At 47.9% G+C, this 19,369-nt stretch overlaps 1 protein-coding gene across 5 annotated transcripts; it reads left to right on the top strand.

Annotated features, from left to right (window-relative positions):
* The first annotated feature begins 114 nt into the window (after positions 1-114).
* ano7 (anoctamin 7) lies at positions 115-19,242 on the top strand. 5 transcript variants are annotated; one of them, XM_061682007.1, is made up of 24 exons: positions 115-200; positions 3,372-3,456; positions 3,740-3,797; positions 5,439-5,569; positions 5,658-5,765; positions 5,845-5,981; positions 6,493-6,550; positions 9,594-9,704; positions 9,774-9,939; positions 10,050-10,140; positions 10,251-10,347; positions 10,413-10,556; positions 11,077-11,214; positions 11,283-11,381; positions 12,104-12,206; positions 13,995-14,106; positions 14,357-14,411; positions 14,488-14,585; positions 14,956-15,107; positions 16,637-16,842; positions 16,917-17,059; positions 17,664-17,754; positions 17,978-18,097; positions 18,877-19,242. In XM_061682007.1, exons 2-24 carry the CDS (start codon positions 3,373-3,375, stop codon positions 19,015-19,017), a joined length of 2,643 nt encoding a protein of 880 aa, XP_061537991.1. In that variant the 5' UTR covers positions 115-200; position 3,372; the 3' UTR covers positions 19,018-19,242. The 5 variants fall into 5 exon arrangements, with proteins under 5 accessions (XP_061537991.1, XP_061537993.1, XP_061537995.1 ...); XM_061682009.1 differs by lacking the exon at positions 9,594-9,704; XM_061682011.1 differs by lacking the exons at positions 3,372-3,456; positions 3,740-3,797.
* The last annotated feature ends 127 nt before the right edge of the window (positions 19,243-19,369 follow it).

Here is a 19,369-nt window from a genome sequence, read left to right on the forward strand (position 1 = left end):
TTTGGCCACACTCACGCACGCTCGCGCACACACAGGTAGTTGAGGAGAGGTGGGCGGGGTCGTGAGTGTGAAGTTTATATAACCGCTGCTGACTCAAACATCTTAAGACAGCAACACATGAGGACGGGGGAACTTCAGGATTTGTCCGTCCAGGACGGGTGCACCCGACGACACTGAAAGACTTGAGGACTCGTGCTCAGGTGAGTTTTGGAGTAAAGGTAACGTGATCTTAATGTTGATGATGATGTATTTGATTAAGTTGGTCAAGACAAACAAACAGGAAAGTTTGTTGGTTAAAGAAGGAAGATGCTTTCCCAGTTCGACCACTTTTGTCATGCCTGGAAGACATTCAGACCTGGATGGTGTTGAACATTGGCAGTTTGAAGGAAAAGAAAACTGAAGTGAGAGTGTCAATCCTCCCTTGCTGACTTCAGCTGTTTTTGCAGTACGTGAAGGCAAGAGTCTCGAATTTGGGCTTTCAAATGGACAGTGATTTGAAATTGGATCGGCAAAACGGCGATTGCTGTACATTAGGCGGCTGGCAAAGGTTTTTCTTTTTTTTTTGCATCTCATCTGGATTCCTGCAATGCACTTTACTTTGGAGTCAGCCAGTCCGGGCTCAAACGTCTCCGGTTAGTTCAAAATGCTGGAACACGTGAGAGGGAGCACGTGACTCAGATTCTGGCCTCCCTCCACGAGCTGCCTGTTCATTTTCGAATACATTGTAAGATTATTTTATTCGTTCTAACTGGTCTTTCCCCGCCTCGCTTCTCTGAGCAACCGCATCCCCACACGGCTGCCCGATGCCTCAGGTCAGCTGATCGGCTGCCTCCAATCTAGCGGGTTAGTACCGAGGTCCAGGCGCAAGCTCAGGGGACATTCTCTGTTGCTGGTCCCGTGATTTCAAAAAATCAAATCAAAATTCAAACCCATTTTCATTCTTTGGCTTTCCACTCAGCCTGTTTTGTTTTGAACTTGCTTGAGTTGTTTTATGTTAAATTGTGCTATAGCTTATGTTTGATTTGTATCTGTGTACAGCACTTTGCTTCCAGATGTGGTTACCTTTAAGGTGCTTTATGAATAAAGTTGAGTTTGTTTCACGTCGCCACTCATCAGCAGACCAGACTACAATGGATTTTACCCAGGTAGACCAGATTAGAGCGGGCAAGACCAGAATATATTGGACTAGACCAGATTGTGACACTGAATATTCATCTGACACTGAATTGAAGTTGTTCACCTTATTCCTCTCTGACCACTCTGTTCATTCAATTTAATCACAGCCACCCTCTTCCCTCCGGTGTTCCCCATGGCTCTGTCCTTGGTCCTATTCTGTTCATGAGATACCTTCTCCCCCTTGGCCAAATGTTTACAAAACACAACATCCATTTCCGCTGCTCCAGCCATGACACCCACCTCTCCCCCTCCGCCCGACCCACTTGCATCTACCGTCCAATGAGACGTGCTGCTACAGTTTGTCATTTTACAGTAGTGCTGTAGTTTGTCATAGTTTTTTAGGTCGAGCTTGTTTCTCGTGACTCATATCTGCGTTTGTTACGGTTAGTCTCCATTGACCTTTTTGATCACTGTCTGATTTTACCAGTTCATTTCATTTCGATTTGCGCTTATCAGATCCTGGCTCACCATTAACTTTCCGAAATGTTTCTGTGAAAAATGGAACTTCATGGCACCGATCCAGCTCTTCTAAAAGAAACACTTTTCCCATCCAGGTTAAGCGTTTGGATGTCATCCTCGATAGCACGCTTTCGTTTCAGTCATCCATCCGTCCATCCATTTTCTTTACCGCTTCTCCTCACGCGGGTCACGGGCTGCTGGCGCCTATCCCAGCGATCTTCGGGCGAGAGGCGGGGTACACCCTCAACCGGTCGCCAGCCAATCGCAGGGCACATACAAACAAACAACCATTCGCACCTACAGGCAATTTAGAGTCTTGGATCAACCTACCCCGCATGTTTTTGGGATGTGCGAGGAAACCGGAGTGGCCGGAGAAAACCCACGCAGGCACGGGGAGAGCCTGCAAACGCCACACAGTCGGGGGCGGGATTTGAACCCTGGTGCCCAGAACTGTGAGGCAGATGCGCTAACCAGTCGTCCGCCGCGCCGGATCATTTCAGTGAATCCGGTGGATTTCATCCCACGGTCTGCCTAATTTCACCTGTCTCTGTCCATCCCTCTCCTCACCTAACAATACTGCCACACTTATTCAGGCATTCGTCATATTCCGCCCATATTAGCGCAACTCACTAAAACTCTCCACTCGGATTCTCACACACGTCACATCGCGCGTGTTCGACAGCAACTTCATTGGCTGCTCCTCACATTCAAATCAACTGGCCCCTCAGGATCTCACTGCCTTTGGACCACTCGCCCAGCTCACATTAGAAATTGGTACTGTCTCGCCACATTCAAATCATCACTCAAAACACAGCCTTCATTCCAATTGGTTCAATTCTAATGTTGCTACTTGGCTAAAGTCAGCTTTTATTTTATTTGTATGATTTTGGTGCTTGTGTTTTCTACTGTTTGGCTGGATTTTATCTTTGATTTTTGCATTCTTTGAATGATCCGATCGTTAGCCAGGGTTGGGGGCGTCTCCAAATGCTACGTGAGCACAAATGTTAGACAACATTTTATTATATATTTGCCAACGGTGGTGTGGCACGGCGGCCCCCCCGCGCCCCACCCAGAGTGCCGCCCTGTGCAGTCGCACACTTCCCACTTGCCAATTTGTGCCACTGCTTTGAACCATTTAAGGTGGTCTTGAGTGACATGAAAGATGCCCCAAATAAAATGTACAGGTATCATCATCATCATCATCATCATCTTGCCATTCACTTCTTAAACAGCAGACTTACAATTTCATTGTAACACATCTCTGTCAGGGTACTTCTTCATTATTGGTTCACTCACCGTTTTATCACGCTGTCGTTGATGACTACTGGCCACTCGCGCTTGGGTGCTCCTTGTAACATTTGACAATCGTCACTGTGCCAGATCATTGCACTTTTAGTTACTTTCAAGTGCTTTAAATTGCTTGAGGATTCTGCATCATTTGCACATTTGCCACCATGTCAGTATTCCCACAGTAGTGGTACACTTTCATTGCTCAATGACTCTCCATACTCGTGTCCTAAATGTGTATTTCGTCATAGTGGCTGTTTGCTGTCATACAACAGAGCCTCCAACTACCGGAGACAAATTCCTTGTGTGTCTTGCAACATACTTGGCCAATAAAGCTGATTCTGATCATCAACACGAGTATTATTATGGCAACAAAATGAAAAAGAGTGAATATTAGGACACAAACAGGAGTTGCGCAGGTAAAATCAACTTGCGCACGTTTCCGGCAGGATGAAGATGCGAGGCGACCAGGAGGTGAACACTCTGATCACCATGGAAACCAAGCCAGACATCAGCTACGGGAGCATCACCATGGTAACGCTTCACATCCTTCTTTGTTTCATTGAAGAGTCTTTAGCGAGTAGCTTAGCACAAAGACGGGTTAAGTTAGCCTCGGTCGGAACCGAGCCGAGCGAGCCGAGCTGTTTGTTGTCTTAGCGGAAGCAAAACGTTGGGTGCGTCGAAAGTGTCTTTCCACAGCTTAGCGGGAACAATGGCGTCATTCGGAGCAGGAAGCGGCGTGGGCGCAAGAACAAACGTTGATATTGAACAAGTTGGGGAAAAAAAATGCCCTGACTTCACTTTGTATGTTTCCCAGAATGCTGCGGTGCCGCCGCGGGACAAAAACACGTTTAGCGACGGATCGACTCGCGTCGGTGAGTCAAACAGACGTTGGCGTCAATATTAGCTTGGCAAACAGGCGTGACTTCCTCTATGTTTGACAAGACAAAGTGAAACACGAAGTCACCAGCAGCCTGGGGAAACTATGCAATACGCTATGGATGTGTCACGTGTGTGTTGGTTGACTTTGTTTCGGTTAGATGTAGTTTTGCCACGTTCTTCTTTCTCTTGCTCATGTCTCGTCAGTTTTTGTTTTCGCCTGTTCCTTGTATCAGCCAATCAGCTCCCTCCAGCCACTCGTGTCTTGTCCAGGCGTGCCTCAGTGTCTCGTCAATTTGTACCCGGCTTGCTTTCTGTCTTTCTGTTCATGGCTGTCATCATACGTCGTGTTTGAGTCTCGTCCCCGTTTATTTCTTTGTATTGTGTTTTGGGGACTTTGTTCACTAAGTATTTCGATTTTTCCATGTGCCTTGTTTTTCTTTTTGGAAATATATGTTTGGGACGAGTATATCCTGCACGCCTGCCTTGCCTCCCTGCACTTTGGTCCCCCACCTTTTGACCACAACTCCACACGATGCAAAGATTCAACAGGATGCGATCGGGAAAATGGCAGGGAAAAAACATCCATGGAGTGTCCATACTTGATGCGAGACCCTTGGAAAAGAGTCAGCATTACCTTTGTGATATTCGAGTATTACGGTGTGGGTGTTTATGTCCTCATTTGAAGCATTCAGACGCCGTTTGTGTATTCCATTTAACGCGAGGCGTGGTTTTGACCATTTGATGTCAACGTTTCGCTTTACTTGCCGTGTTAGTTTGATCGCACCCTCTTTGAGTCGAGGGATGTCAAAGCCAGGAACGCCTTCTGTCTCTGCTGGTCTGAACACTATCGGAACCATTCGCCTCCATTTACCAGCAAACGGTCCATTCTGTTCATTTGATAGCGTTTCTCCTGGCGACACTGCTTCCAGCACGTGGATGTTGTTGCTGTTTTGTTTTTTTTGTCTTTTTGGTCCAATCAGATTTCCAGCCTTCCCCAAGAGCAGTGCTGGCTCATGTAACCTCAACATGCTTAGCAATGGGACAATATTGTCCCGGGGCCAGAACACTGTCAGTCAGGACAGTCTCTCGGTGGTCTATGACTTGCTGTCATTGACTTGGCAGTTAAACGCAATTAAAGCCGAGTTCATGTTTGACCAGCTATCGGCTCAGGGAGCGAAACCGACGAGTTAACGTAGCGTACCTGCCTCTGTGGGGTTTACAGTGATGGATGAAGTTTGAAGTCGTAGTGGTTGCTTCTCTTTGCCTTGCAAAGGAGGCATGTTGCCATTCTCTTTTTCCCCATATGATCAAAAACACAATCCTTGAATCCAAACGTAATCATCTTAGGCTCTCCCGACGAGACTTGCTTTATGAGGTGTCTGCACTCTGCGTAATAGCATTCTGCTGGCTTGCCAAGTTTGCGCACTACACAAAAACACCTTTTCTTTGCAAACCAATACAAATGGCGCCCTATCGAAATGAAAATCCGAATTTACTCAGATACGAAGTTACGGAGTACTGCTCACCCTCACTGCACAGAACGAGATGCCGATCATTTTGTGGTTTGACTTGTTACAACCTCCAACTGCCACCCTTGTTACATTACTGGCGGATGCTGTGTACCCACTGGACAGATTTTGTTCTGGCGTGGGAGGAGCCTCATAACCCCAACGTGGAGGACAGCAAGGCCATGGACCCCGGTCACAGCAAGTGGAGAGAAACTTTCCTGAACAACCTGAGATTCTCGGGACTCCTGATGGAGAAGGTGAACCCAAAGACACAACTGAAACGCTAGCGTCACCAGCTGAACGCATTGAATTTGTCGTTTTGACATGTGCGTGTCTGCTGTCCAGAGGGATGTGGTCCAGCCCAAGACCAGGATCCGCTTCATCCTCCTGAGCGCCCCCTGGAGTGTCCTCTGTTACTACGCTGAGGAAATCAGTTTGCGTGTGCCACTGCAGGTGAGGGCGGACGCTTGGACGGGAAGACGGATGGACGTGTTTCCTTGGTGTCTTCTGACATGTCCCCCCGGTCCTGCAGGTGGTCACCACTTCGTACGTCAACTGGTCGGCCAGCACGCTTCAGTACCTGACGCTGCCCAACCCCCTCATGCAGGACGTTCCCAATCCACCACCTGATTTCTACACCTGCCAGTTCAGGACCAACAAGCTTGAGAGGTTCTGATTCCTCACAAAACGCCTCAGAAGTCACAAGAAGAGTCAGATCAGAACCCAGCGCAGGAGACAGAACGGGAGTCGGAACAAGAGTCAGTCAAGTCAAGTTTCTTAAAGAGTACCTGTAGGTAAATTCAGATCATGTCAGATCAAGAGTCAGGACAGGTGTCAGATCGAGAACTGCAACAGGAGTCAGAACGGGACTCGGTACGAGTCAGAACAAGAGTCGGGTCGCGAGTCACTAAAACAATCAGTATAGAAGCCAGATCAAGAGTCAGAACACGAGTCGGATCAAGAGTTACAGCAGCAGTCAGAACAAGACCAGAAAATGAGTCAGAACAGGACCTACAACAGGAGTAAGAACTAGTCAGATCAAGAGTCACAACAGGAGTCAGGACAGGTGTCAGAATACTTAAAGGCTCACATGATGCATAACACACACACACACACACACAGACGACTAGTTGTGTTTTTTCAGACGTAAGGAGCACTTATGCATGTGTGTGTGTTTCAGGTTTCTGGGTAGCGAGGACAAAGACACATTCTTCAAGACAACCCAAAGACACCAAGTAGTGAGTTGCTGTGTTTTGGGTTAGGGTTTTACGTCACTATGTGAGAAAAATCCTGATTGTGTGGCCGACTGACTTCAGGATGTTTCAGTCAGCAGGCGGATGTGACTCCACCTATTCCTCAAACACACACACAAACACACACATTTGTGATATACTAGCTGGACAAAAGTAATGAGCTTTTCATAATGTTTGTAAACAATTGATGGTGGCGGGGTCGGAGGGTGATTCTTCCAGGTGGCAGAATTTGAGTGACTCCCACTGACCTGAACCAAGAACCAAGACGACAGCTTGTTGCACATTAAGATATAGTCCAAAAGGGTAAGGGTGAGACGTGTCTAAAAAAACAACTGGGACAGCATTTTTCACCAGCGACGGGAGGATGAAAAGGTCGATAGGAGACAGCTTCAGTTTGATAGGTTTCCACCTGGCGGTCTTGTTCGTGAACAGAATCAACCTTCACTCTATGCGCCATCACGGAACATGATAATGTCCTAGTTCTGGTTCAGGGTCTGGGTGTGGTTCTGTTCACGCTGTCTGTTATGTGTTACGAGTAGAGGACAAGACATGATGGCTGTCTTCTTGAGCTTGTGTTGTGTCTGTTGGTTCTCTTCCTGTCATGACTCTTACATACACATTAGCATTAGCCTAGCGTAGCAATAAATAGAGTGTGTGTATATATTAGGCTTTACACGATCAGGATTTTTTTCACCGATCAGCAAGTTCGAAAAAACGATAAGCGATCACCGATCCGATCACAAGTTGGAGCAATGTGTCCATTCGCATGACTTGTTCATTTGTTGAATATACTTGTGTGCTGTATACTGAGTACTGCATCCATCCCTCCATCCATCCATTTTCTGGACCGCTTAACCTCACTAGGGTCGCCCATCCCATCTGAAAATGATTCTCGAGCATTTTAGACAAACGTGAACACATCAATGACCTCAAGGGGGCATTCAAGGATTGGCCACTGACATAAGTTTAGGTCATGACAGAAATAATGGCTGCTAACTTACTGTCATTAAATTACTTTATTGCAATGAAATGACTTTCATAAATACTGCGCATGACATGCTAACTCGAACTTTCTCACTGTCCCGGCTACGTGGACGCGTGTTGTCCAGAGTTTGCGTCCGTTTGGCTTTTTGTGCTTTTCACGCTGCGTCGCTTGAACGCGGCACGCTCCTCCTCGGGTACGTTCTTCGGGTGCTCGATCGAATGTGCTGTGTTGAAGCGCTTCGATGACGTTCCCCGCGACGTACTTCAGTTGTGCGCAGACTGCAAATAACTTCTGTGTTGTTTGTCTGAGACACCGCGAAATAGTCCCACACCGACGACAGTGTTTTTTCACCGACAAGATTGAAAAAAACTTGATTGGCCGTCAGATAGTTACAGTACTGCGCAACAAGACGCGTGACGAGGCTAAAAATAAACTAGCTTTTGGATTCATACGCAACAGCAACGCAAAGTTAAATGTCTTGTGCGGGGCCGATCGATGACGTCATCGATCGGATCGGCGAATTACGACACGAAAGCCGATCAGCATAAAATGCTAATTATCGGCCGATACCGATCACACCGATCAGATCGGCGTAAAGTCTAGTATATCAGAATCAGAATCATCTTTATTTGCCAAGTATGTCCAAAAAACACACAAGGAATTTGTCTCCGGTCGTCGGAGCCGCTCGAGTACGACAACAGACGCTCAATTGACAGAGAACGCTTTGGAGACAGGAAAGACATTGACAAAAAAAATAAAATAAAACTGAGCAGTAAAGGGTTGTTAGTTATCTGGTAATGCCGGTACGTTTTTGTTTTGACAATTGTGCAAAAAGATGCAGAGTCCTCTAGCACTTCGAGCAGTTCGAATGACTAATCTCGCAATAGTCCGGTGCAATGACCATTTGTGCAAAGGGCGCCGAGACTTCAAGGAGTGGATGCGGTTTCAAGTGACGAGTAGTGCGATCATCTGGGACAATGTCGATTGTGCAAATGTTGCAGATACTCCTCAGTCGGTGTGCAAAGGGAGCAGATGCGACTCTGGCACGAGTGGCCAGTATTGGTCAACAACAGATATGCAAATAGTGCAGCGTGGCGAGACGACCACAGTGAGTGCACGAGTAATACATAATTGGCCCCACAGAAACGGGACAACGAACTGAAGTCCAAAAATTGCCAGCATGTTGCAATGGAATTGTAGGTCAGGTGTTTAAGAAGTTGATCGCAAGAGGCTGTTGGAATGTCTGCTAGTTCTATTTTGCATTGATCGGTAGCGCCTACATATACATAGAGAGAGAGAGAGAGAAAGAAAGAAAGAAAACTATGATTCTCTGGTCTGATGAGTCCAAGATAGAAATTGTTGGCCTTAATTCTAAGCGGCACGTGTGGAGAAAACCGGGCACCGCTCATCAGCTGTCCGATACGGTCCCAACAGTGAAGCACGGCGGTGGCAGCATCACGCCGTGGGGGTGTTTTTCAGCCGCAGGGACAGGGAGACCGGTTGCAATCGAAGGAAAGATGAACGCGGCCAAGTACGGGGATATCCTGGACGAAAACCTGCTCCAGAGCGCTCAGAACCTCAGACTGGGCCGAAAGTTCACCTTCAAAAAAGACAAAGACCCTAAGCGCACAGCCAAAACAGGCGGGGGGGGGATATATATATATATATATATATATATATATATAGGCACGGTGGACGACTGGTTAGAGCGTCTGCCTCACAGTTCTGAGGACCGGGGTTCAATCCCCGGCCCCGCCTGTGTGGAGTTTGTATGTTCTCCCCGTGCCTGCGTGGCTTTTCTCCGGGCACTCCGGTTTCCTCCCACACCCCCCAAAACATGCATTCATTGGAGAATCTAAATTGCCCGTAGGTGTGAATGTGAGTGCGAATGTTTTTTTGTTTCTATGTGCCCTGCGATTGGCTGGCGACCAGTTCAGGGTGAACCCGCCTCTTGCCTGATGACAGCTGGGATGGGCTTCAGCATGCCCGCGACCCTACATATATCTATAGATGTGTGTGTGTGTGTGTGCGCGTGTCCTGTAGCTCTACGAGATCCTGGCTCGGACTTCTTACGGCTCAGTGTCCAAAGGCGAGGTGGGAATCGACCGCCTGCTGAACGAGCACGTATTCACGTCAGCGTACCCGCTTCACGAGGTCTGCTTCGACCTAGAACTTCTAGAAAGGCCATGAATCTGATCCGACTAAAAGGTGTTTTTCCTACAGGGTGGATTCCAGCTGCCCAAAACCCCACCGCCTGTCGAGTCTCTGGGTCTCAGGCAAATCCTGTATGGATACTGGGCTCAGTGGTCCTGCTGGGCTCGGTACCAACCTCTGGACCACATCAGGGAGTACTTCGGAGAGAAGATAGCGCTTTACTTTGCCTGGCTCGGTAATTACCAAAACCTGTACACCGTACGCCGTTTCTCTTATGTTTCCATCGTAAATGACTAGCTGTTTCCGTGGTTACTGACCGTACGGTTCTATGATAATGGTCTGCAGGGTTCTACACTGGCTGGTTGGTGCCAGCCTCAGTTGTTGGGACTTTGGTCTTCCTGGCGGGTTTTTGGCTGATGACCACAGATGTTCCAGCGTGCGTAGACAAACCAACACCTTGACAAAAGTGTTCTCATCACACAATCCACTACACACAATCCACTGGTGTGTGTGTGTGTGTGTGTGTGTCTGTCTGCGTGTGGGTAGGAAGGAGTTGTGTAATAGTGGAAGCAGCTTCATGATGTGTCCAATCTGCAACATCTGCTCTTACTGGAACTACTCCAGCATCTGTGTCACCTTCAAGGTTCTGTCCGTCTGTCCGTCTGTCCTAAAGTCTGCCTGATCACCTGACTGAGTTTCCGTCTGTAGGCAGGGATTCTTTTTGACAATGGAGGGACGGTCTTCCTCAGCATTTTCATGTCCTTGTGGGCGGTCACGTTTTTGGAGTACTGGAAGAGAACATGTTCATCTTTGTCCCACCGCTGGGACTGCACCGATTTCCAGGACATAGAGGTACCCGCGCCACACCTTTACCACGACTGAGCCCCACCTGCATCACACCCACATTTCATTCGCTTTAGGATCCGCATTGGACCGCAATTGTTATGGGCCTGATGCGGACCGTCATGTGACCAGACCGGCAAACAGGCCGGCAGACTTGGCGTGTGTGCAGTGATAACTATGGACTGATGACATGAGAATTTGAACCCGAATTTGCTAGAATACCGTTTTATTGCTGGCATCTTTGGACAAAAGTGAAATACTTTTATATCATTTATTTAGACATACAGCTGATGATAATGAAGCCTAAACATCAGATATGGTCATCTTTGGGAGCACTTGAACACATGTTTTGTCAAATAAAAGAAACTGTAGACGTTTATTATTTCTCCAAGTGCTTTGTCCCAGCCTCCCGCCCTCGGGCTCCGCCAATCATCTGAACCAGAAGAAAGTGCTTTGTCCTGTTTTGCCCAATGCAGAAGTTGCTTGTGCATAACCTCTATTGTCCATAAACCTCCGCGATCTTTGGCAGGAGCGACCGCGACCCGAGTTCACGGCCATGGCGCCAATGACGATGAGGAACCCTCTGACGGGCGCGGAGGAACCGTACTTCCCAGAGAAGAAGCGATTCAACAGAGTGCTGACTGGCTGCATGATGATCATCATCATGGTGAGGCTTCAGCAGTCTTTGGAAACCCAAAGAGGCTCAGCTGCTGAACTCGCAGGTGCCGCTTTCAGGTGGTGGTGGTCCTGATGTTCCTCATTGCCATCATCCTGTATCGCTCCATCCTGAGCATTGTCATCTCCAAGTCCAACTTCAGCTTCTTCATCTTCTCCGTAAGAGTTGATGCACTTAATTAGACCGAAGTTACAGAGCTGTTGCTTTAAAGCAGTGGTGTCAAACCGTCGGGGGGTCCAATCTGGCCCGTGGGCACATTCACTGCTATTTTTCAATAAAAGTAACTTTTGTTGCTAATTTTGCCCACTGGCGGGTGCACTGACAACACTGAAATGACATTGATGCATTTGTGAAGGACAAACAATGCCAAGTTTCAGGTGCACACTAATATAAAATGGTGTGCCATGTTCACACTGTGAAAAGATATAGCTCCTGGAGAAATGTTTTCAGACATTGAATATTACACGATGTCAGTCAAAAGGTTCACTTGAAAAGAGGTTGGCTTGTTGGAACCTCTTTTGTTCCCATGCACTGCCGCAACTTCCATTTTAATGTTTACGTTTACAAAGGATGCATAACTGAATGGTGCACGCTCACTGCTTCATAATACTGTTGAAATCATTTTTGGCTAAAAATTTGTAACAAAGCCATCATGAATAAATGTGAATATTTTCCAAAGGTACTTGTAATTATTTGCACCAAAACAATGGGGACAATTTTGAATAGTTGTTATTTGAGGACTTTTAAGCCACACATATTCTGCTCCGGCTAATTGGGGTACTTGTGGCCCGCGAACTAAAATGAGTTTGACAACCCTGCTTTAAAGCGTTGAGGATTCAGGAAGCTTCTCCTTGCTCGTTGACTTGTCGTCTGCTTTCAGGCTGCCAGGATTGCGAGTCTGACGGGATCCGTGTTGAACCTGCTGGTCATCCTGATTTTGTCCCGTGTTTACATCTCCCTCGCCCACATCCTCACAAGATGGGGTCAGTCCCACCTTGGGCATTAAGACCCCGGAGACAAGTTAGCGACTTCATGGCGACCTGAGAATTCTCCTGCGGTGTCCTGGAGACTGGCCGGGTCACCAAGGAGTCGCGGTGAAATCGATTTCAGTGGAGGCCTATTGGCGACTCCTCTATATGTTCACTATAGAGAAAAACCTTGACGTAGCTTCATGTCCGAAAACCGAAAAACGAATTGTCACCAAAACGTATCTTCACTTAAGGCTACGTCAACCTCTGAAAATATCAGAACGATCGCCCCAATATTCGGGATCTTATGGACGTCAAGAGTTTTCCCCTTCGATAGAAAAAGCTCAACGTCGCTTAATGTCACAAGGCTGCGAGCGATTGTCACCAAAATTTATTTGGATATCTGGACCTACGTCCACTCCGACCTCTGAAAAGATCAGCGCGATCACGCCAATATTTCTGATTTTGAGGACGTTAACGCATTTCCCTCATAGTCCGTGCTCCACCGGCTGAGGACGAAGCCCACACACAGCACGCACACGCAAACACACAGTTTCCTTTACATATCTATTTAATATATATATACCGACTATAGGCCTACATCGGCGACCTCCGGGTGAATTGGTTGTGGAGTTGTCTGGAAACGTCTCCGAGGCATCTTCCTGGCGAGAGCGCAAGCAACATTTTGCTCTCCCGGGTCCCGCAGTCGCCGCGACTGCTCGGCAACGTCTCCGCCGGTGAGATGGGCCCTCAAAGCAGGATCAGACGTTGTATTTTGGCAACTCGACTCTTGCTGGTTGTTGAAGCCATTTTACCTTTAATGCAAAAGGCTTCTTCAAAAACAATAACGACGAACCACGTGACCACCCCCGGGGGACACACTCACCAAAGACAACATATCATCCGAACTTCAATCAGTTGATTCATCAACTAACCAACCAACCAATCAATGAACAACAACAACAACAATATGGTCACACCCAGGGATCCAGCCACCTGAGACATAAGCAGGGGAACTCCACAAACAACTAAGATTGAGAAGTCGACCAATGTTTTGGCTTAAAAGCAAGGCTCGAAATGTTTGTTCTTTGGAGGAGCGGTTTTGCTCATCGTTTCTTCATGTAAGGGCCAACTTTCGAATTTGGAGATTTTTTAATTGCACAAGGACCGAACCGGGGAGTTCAATGTAGGGCTGCGCTAAGGAATATTTTAGTAGTTGAGTATCAATCGAATAGTTGGATGAACTATAACTAACCCTTGCTTGGTTAAAGGGCAATTACGAATACAAAAGAGAAAATAAGAGCTTTCACTTAGTAACATACACCTAATTGGTTTCCTTTTTTATATAATCAACAGTTTGTATTTCCTAAATTCCCATTGTTCATAAAAGATAAAGGCATATCATTTAAAAAGCATCGAGAGCCTTTGTGCATCTTCACTTAAGCGGCTAGCGTTTTAGCATTTTGTGACATGGAGACATTGGGTCACGGCTGTGCATTTAAGAGCGCAGACCAGCGGACTAGGAATAAGACAAATATTCTTTGCGCTACTACAACGTCTGGAAGTGTTCAATGCGTTCAAACCAAAATGAAGAAACCTCGAGCGAAAACGAATCTTTTCACCGAAACCCTCCTCTGTTTGGGTACGCGATTCCCTTTCATCTTATTCCTCTCCGGCCACATTTGCCACATTTTTCACCTACTTAGTCAGATGGTAGTTTACTACACTGGCCAGCGAGCAAAAGCATTATGATTGGTATGGTGGCGTTATACGTGTGTGTGTTATTGCCTGTGTGTGTGTCAGAGATGCATCGCACTCAAACAAAATACGAAGACATGTTCATCCTCAAAGTGTTCGTCTTCCAGTTTGTCAACTTCTACTCGTCTCCGGTGTACATCGCCTTCTTCAAAGGCAGGTGAGCAACAAACACCGTCAAATGGTTTTCTCGCCTTCTTGGCGTCAGGCGAGAGTTGGATTTTTTGCTGGAGTTTCGATTCCTGGGTGGAGTTTCTCCGTGTAAGGAGTGCACAATGTTGGCATTTTGTGCTTTTGATGAGCTGCTAAAGGTGCAGACTTGTTTCCACGGCGGACTACATGGTAGTTAGGCTTGCCACTCATCCATTCCGACAGTACCCCGACTTTAGTCATGTGGCTTGTGTGTCCAGATTCATTGGCTACCCGGGAAAGTACTTCACGCTGTTTGGAGTGCGCAATGAAGACGTGAGTGCCGCCCACCGTCGGTCAACTTTTCTTCCGCTCGAATGAAAAGTTTGACTTGTGGTCGTTGTGACGACAGTGCGGTGCGGGCGGCTGCCTCATCGAGCTGGCCCAGGAGCTGCTGGTCATCATGGTGGGGAAACAACTGATCAACAACATCCAGGAGTTCGTCTGGCCGTAAGAACACCCGCTTAGCTAGCGCATCGCGCCGACAAAGCTGACTTCTCTTTCAGCCCTCTTACCTCACAGACCGGTCTACCCGAACTCTAATCCCGCCCCAGTGCAAAAAGTGTGTGCGTGTTTGACAATCCGTCGTTTGTCCATATGCCTCCAACATTGACTGGTGACCAGTCAATTGTTTGTCTATATCGTCCACGCGATTGGTTGGCGACCGGTCCAGGGTGCACCCCGCCTCTCCGCCAAAGTCAGCTGGGAGAGGCTCCGGCTCACCCTTGACCTAAATGAGGAAGAAGAAGCGCTTTAGCACACGGATGGATGTGTTTAACGAGCTCGTTCGACTGTTTTCTGTTTTCCTGCTTGGCGGCAGGAAGTTGAGGGCGTGGTGGCGGAAGAGGAAGAGAAGAGGGAAGGCCAAGGAGCTGGAAGAACAGGAAGGAGTGGAGCAGGACATATGTCAGTGGGAGGTGGACTACCAGCTCCTGCTTTGCGAGGGGCTCTTCAGCGAGTACCTGGAGATGGGTGAGTGGGCACACCCTCCGGTCCACCGGGGTCCGCCATCGCGTCCCTAAAACACAGCAGAGGGGGAGGGGAGAACCCCGGTCACATGGGTCGACTCCCGTCAGACTGAATGCGGCAATTGTAGGACTTGGGACTCGCTGGGCTAAAACCTCAGAAAGACTCCACCTGACTGAAGCCTGACACACATATAAAGGTAACGGTGCTGTTTTTGCACCGATTTTGCCCCTTCCCAATCCAGGACGACAAACGCCAGACTATTTTACCGCTATGTTTTCTAAGATGATTTTATAAGATAATCCTTCGGTCTGAGGTGTGTACCTCTCGTTCGCGCAGTAGAATCTAAAGTCCGCTTTCACGCTGCCTCCAGGACTTTTTTCTTTCGTCTTGTCTTGTTTTTAGTACAGGAGTTTCTGCAAATCACTGTCCCAAGAGCACCATCTTTCCCGCCTTTCGTGTGTCCTCTTCCATGTTGCTTCTGGTGGTTCCCGGTTGTTTCTATGTTTCTTCTTCTTCTTCATTTTTGTGAGATCACGTTTGATCACGTGAGATTTCTTTCTTGGAGGACTATAGATTCTAGATCGCGGATAGTGGAAGAAAATGGAGATTATCGGAGCACACCGCACACAGTATGATCAAAACCTTTCAATAGCAGATTTTTATTTTCACGTGTGGGGTCTGTCACAGATAGCGTGTACCTGACCTGAGCTCCATGTCAATGAAGTCATCGTCGATATGAGAGACTGGTTTAGGACCTCGTGAATGTGCGAGTATTGCTAACAAATGAAAGTGCAGATATGGAGTGCAAAGCGGATAACGTGCAAATGCATTTTGGAACGGAGTAAGATTGGGTGACTTGCTTAACCCAAGCAGTGACTTGGCGGGACTTGCTTGAAATGCAGCGGGGACTCCACTTGACTTGGTTTTTGCCACAGCACCTTGGGACTTGGCTTGAGACTTGAGGATTGAGGCCTTGTCCACACGGAAACAGACCCGATGTTTTTCTGATTCCTTTTTAAAAAGTTTTCAAAAAATCCGTGCGTCCACACGAAGACGCTGAAACGCTTTAGTTTATATGCCAGGCTTGAAGTGGCGCTGTAACGCTGCCACCAAAAACAACGCAAATATACTCACAACAATGGCGTGGAATAAGAAGCTGGCAAGGAAGGAGACACTTGTGACGACGAGCTAGAACTTCTGCTTGAAAACCAAAGCCCAGATCACCGCCAAGGTCAAGACAATCCGACACGCTGATCCACAATTGTTGTTGTTTTTGGTGGTGTTAGCGCACAGTCAAGCCAGAACTGAGACTACCATAGCATTGTGTCAGGAAAGATGCATGTGTCGTCCACAGGGAAATGCGAGGGCAGCGTTTTGAGGTCGAGCCACGCTCTGACCCGGTTTAAAAAAACCCAATGGTTTTCAGTCTCCCAAAATGCCAGCCGGCTCCAGGTGGACGAAAGGTCGAAACAATAACAAACCTTGGCCTCAAGCATCATATGTGACTTCCTTCTTCCCACCTGCGCTTTCAGTCATTCAGTTTGGTTTCATCACCATCTTTGTGGCGGCGTGTCCTTTGGCTCCTCTCTTCGCTCTCATCAACAACTGGGTGGAAATCCGCTTGGACGCGCAGAAGTTTGTCACGGAATATCGGCGACCGGTGGTGGAGCGGGCGCAGGACATCGGCATTTGGTTGGACGTCCTGCAGTTCATCGCGTACACGGCCGTCCTCGGGAACGTACGACCAAAGGATCCTTCCGGACATTTGTGTCCGACGTCTGCGTCGGTTAACTCTGGACTTTTGGCTTCCAGGCCTTCCTCATTGCCTTCACGTCATCCTTCCTGCCTCGCCTGTACTACCGCTACACCCGAGACCCCGACCTCAACGGCTTCATCAACTTCACCCTGGCGATGTCGCCGCGCAACTACACCCTGGAACACAGGTTCACCTGCAGGTAAGTGGCATCTGCGCGCATACATGATAACCGGCATAGACATTTCATATATGAAGTTGTTTTCCAACCTATGCCGTGTGCAAACAAAGCCGACTCGGAAGGCTTCAAAAATAAAAATGAATGGATGTTTTATACCAATGACAAGAACTAATGTTGGTTAAAAAAGCAGTGTAAGAAGCAAAAATATCTGAAATTAAATTTGCAAACTCAGCGCGCCGGTGCCGCCCAGGCCGAATTCCTATTTACTATGCCCCCCAAAACAATCATCAATTGGGGGGGTTGACGGAAGTGTTACGCCCCCGAAAACGAATCGGCGCTTTGAGGATCAGATTTCAATGCCGCCGAAAACCGATCGTCAACTGGGGGGGCGAGATCGATCCCCGCCGATGCCCGTTTGGATGCCCCCCTCCGGTCGGATGCCTGGAGCTACCGCCCCTTTGCGCACCACTGCGCACACTGAACGTACTTGAACAGAAATGGCCCCGAACAAGCTTGAAAGGGTTCGTAAAGTGGAAAATGCCTGGTGGAGTTTGAACGATACCAGTTTCAGTCGCTTCGGTTGTTGCTCCGATGCTAGCCTTCCTGACGTTCAGCTCATCTTCAGGTATCGCGGCTTCAGGGATGAAAACGGCGAATATCTGCCCGAATATTTTCACCTGCTCGCCATACGACTCAGCTTCGTCATCATCTTTGAGGTCAGTAACAATACTAACAGTGAGGCCAGTATCTCTTTACGCCTCAATTCTTGTTTACAGTCTTTGTGCTAACCGTGTCGATTGACTTTAGAAGTAGCGGTAGCATTTTTGGTGCTAATGGGATTAGCATTGTGGGCGCTAACCGAACAAGCGTTGTCGGCGTCATTTAGCGTGTTAGCGGGGCTAAACTGTTGCGAGCGTGGGTTGTTTGCTCGTTCACCAGCACGTGGTTTTCCTAATCGGCCGCCTGATCGACATGATGGTTCCGGACATCCCCGAGGAGGTGGAGCTCAAGATGAAGAGGGAGCACTACATGGCCAAGGAGGCTCTGGCCGAGAACCAGGTGAGATGCTAGGAAAGGACACGCAGGAGGTTCCTAACGGGGTCCGACCGAGTGTTTGAGGGAGGCTGATGTGGATGTCGATATTTGGCACTCGAAAATTCTAATAACCGATTAACAGGCCAATGAATTAAAAACACCCACAAATGTCAGCTTTTTTGGTCCCTAACACTTACAAAACCACAATGACAGGCGATGCCTAATACGCGGACAGAACATTCGACGGCGGTCTTGCACTACTTTGACCTTCGTTCACGAGAGGAATTTTCAAGTATGAAACACAAAAACCCTGAAACTCACCCAAAACCTTCCCATGGTTGCCCTTCTGCTTGTTATTGGCGGTGGATTTCAGAACACGTGGGAGTTACTGTTTTCCTTCTCTCCTCGCTGCTGACGAAGGCAATTGTGCTCAGGAGCTTCTTCAGCAATCCACCATTGCTGCTGTCATAATTGGAGGCGTTTGTGCACAGCCTCGCGAGAACTGGGACAACCGCTTATTGGATCGAGTGCCCCCTCCAGTGGACAAACGGCGCAAGGACATATTTCTGCGCAACTCCGATTCTGAGGATTTGATTAAGTGTTTCATGACAAATGAATACATGTGCGTTCATTTCACTGTGAGAGCTCCAGCCGATCGTCGTTGTTTGGAAAAGCGCGAATATCCTGACGATAACATCGTTCGACCGTTGTGATCGGCCTGGAGCCTTGATGATGAAGGTCGGTTTGTCTTTGTCGATTTGGTTCCTGACGTCCTGTGTGGTTTCTGCTGTGGATGCGCGCAGGCTCTGGGGAGAACGATGATTCCCACGCACACAACCGATTGGTCCGGTGAACCTCGGCAGCGCAAATCGAGATATTCGCCGCCTCCAGACCCCGCGACGAAGATCTCCGAACAAGCAGACGCGCCGCCGTGGGGCTGCTGAGGACCTTTTGAAGGACATTTGGAACGTTTGGATTCCTCCGCCATCAGTGTTGCGCAAGACAACTTTTATGACTGCGATGACAAGATCTCTCATAGACGTGTGCTAAAATGTGTTGTTGTTGACGCTTATGATTATGCTAACTATTGCTAGCAGGAATTTGCACAGAAGGCTGAAAATACGGAGGCAAACATGTGAGTACTTGTATAAACAATAAGATGCTATATTTTTTTGGGGAAATCTCTGTCTTGTCAGTCACATTCTTCCATCAAAATGTGTTTTGCTTCGCAATCGGCCCAATTTCGAATATTTGAAAGCAACAGGCGGGGGAGACTTCGCCACTGACCACTGTGGA

Source organism: Phycodurus eques, chromosome 7 (genome assembly GCF_024500275.1).
Source record: "Phycodurus eques isolate BA_2022a chromosome 7, UOR_Pequ_1.1, whole genome shotgun sequence".
NCBI lineage: Eukaryota > Metazoa > Chordata > Actinopteri > Syngnathiformes > Syngnathidae > Phycodurus > Phycodurus eques.

Excerpts from the sequence above, each read along its gene's own strand:
- ano7 (XM_061682007.1), top strand. The coding sequence starts at position 3,373 with ATGAAGATGCGAGGCGACCAGGAGGTGAACACTCTGATCACCATGGAA. Across the intron at positions 6,551-9,593 it reads CAACCCAAAGACACCAAGTA|CTCTACGAGATCCTGGCTCG; the intron begins GTGAGTTGCTGT and ends CGTGTCCTGTAG. Across the intron at positions 17,060-17,663 it reads GAACACAGGTTCACCTGCAG|GTATCGCGGCTTCAGGGATG; the intron begins GTAAGTGGCATC and ends GCTCATCTTCAG.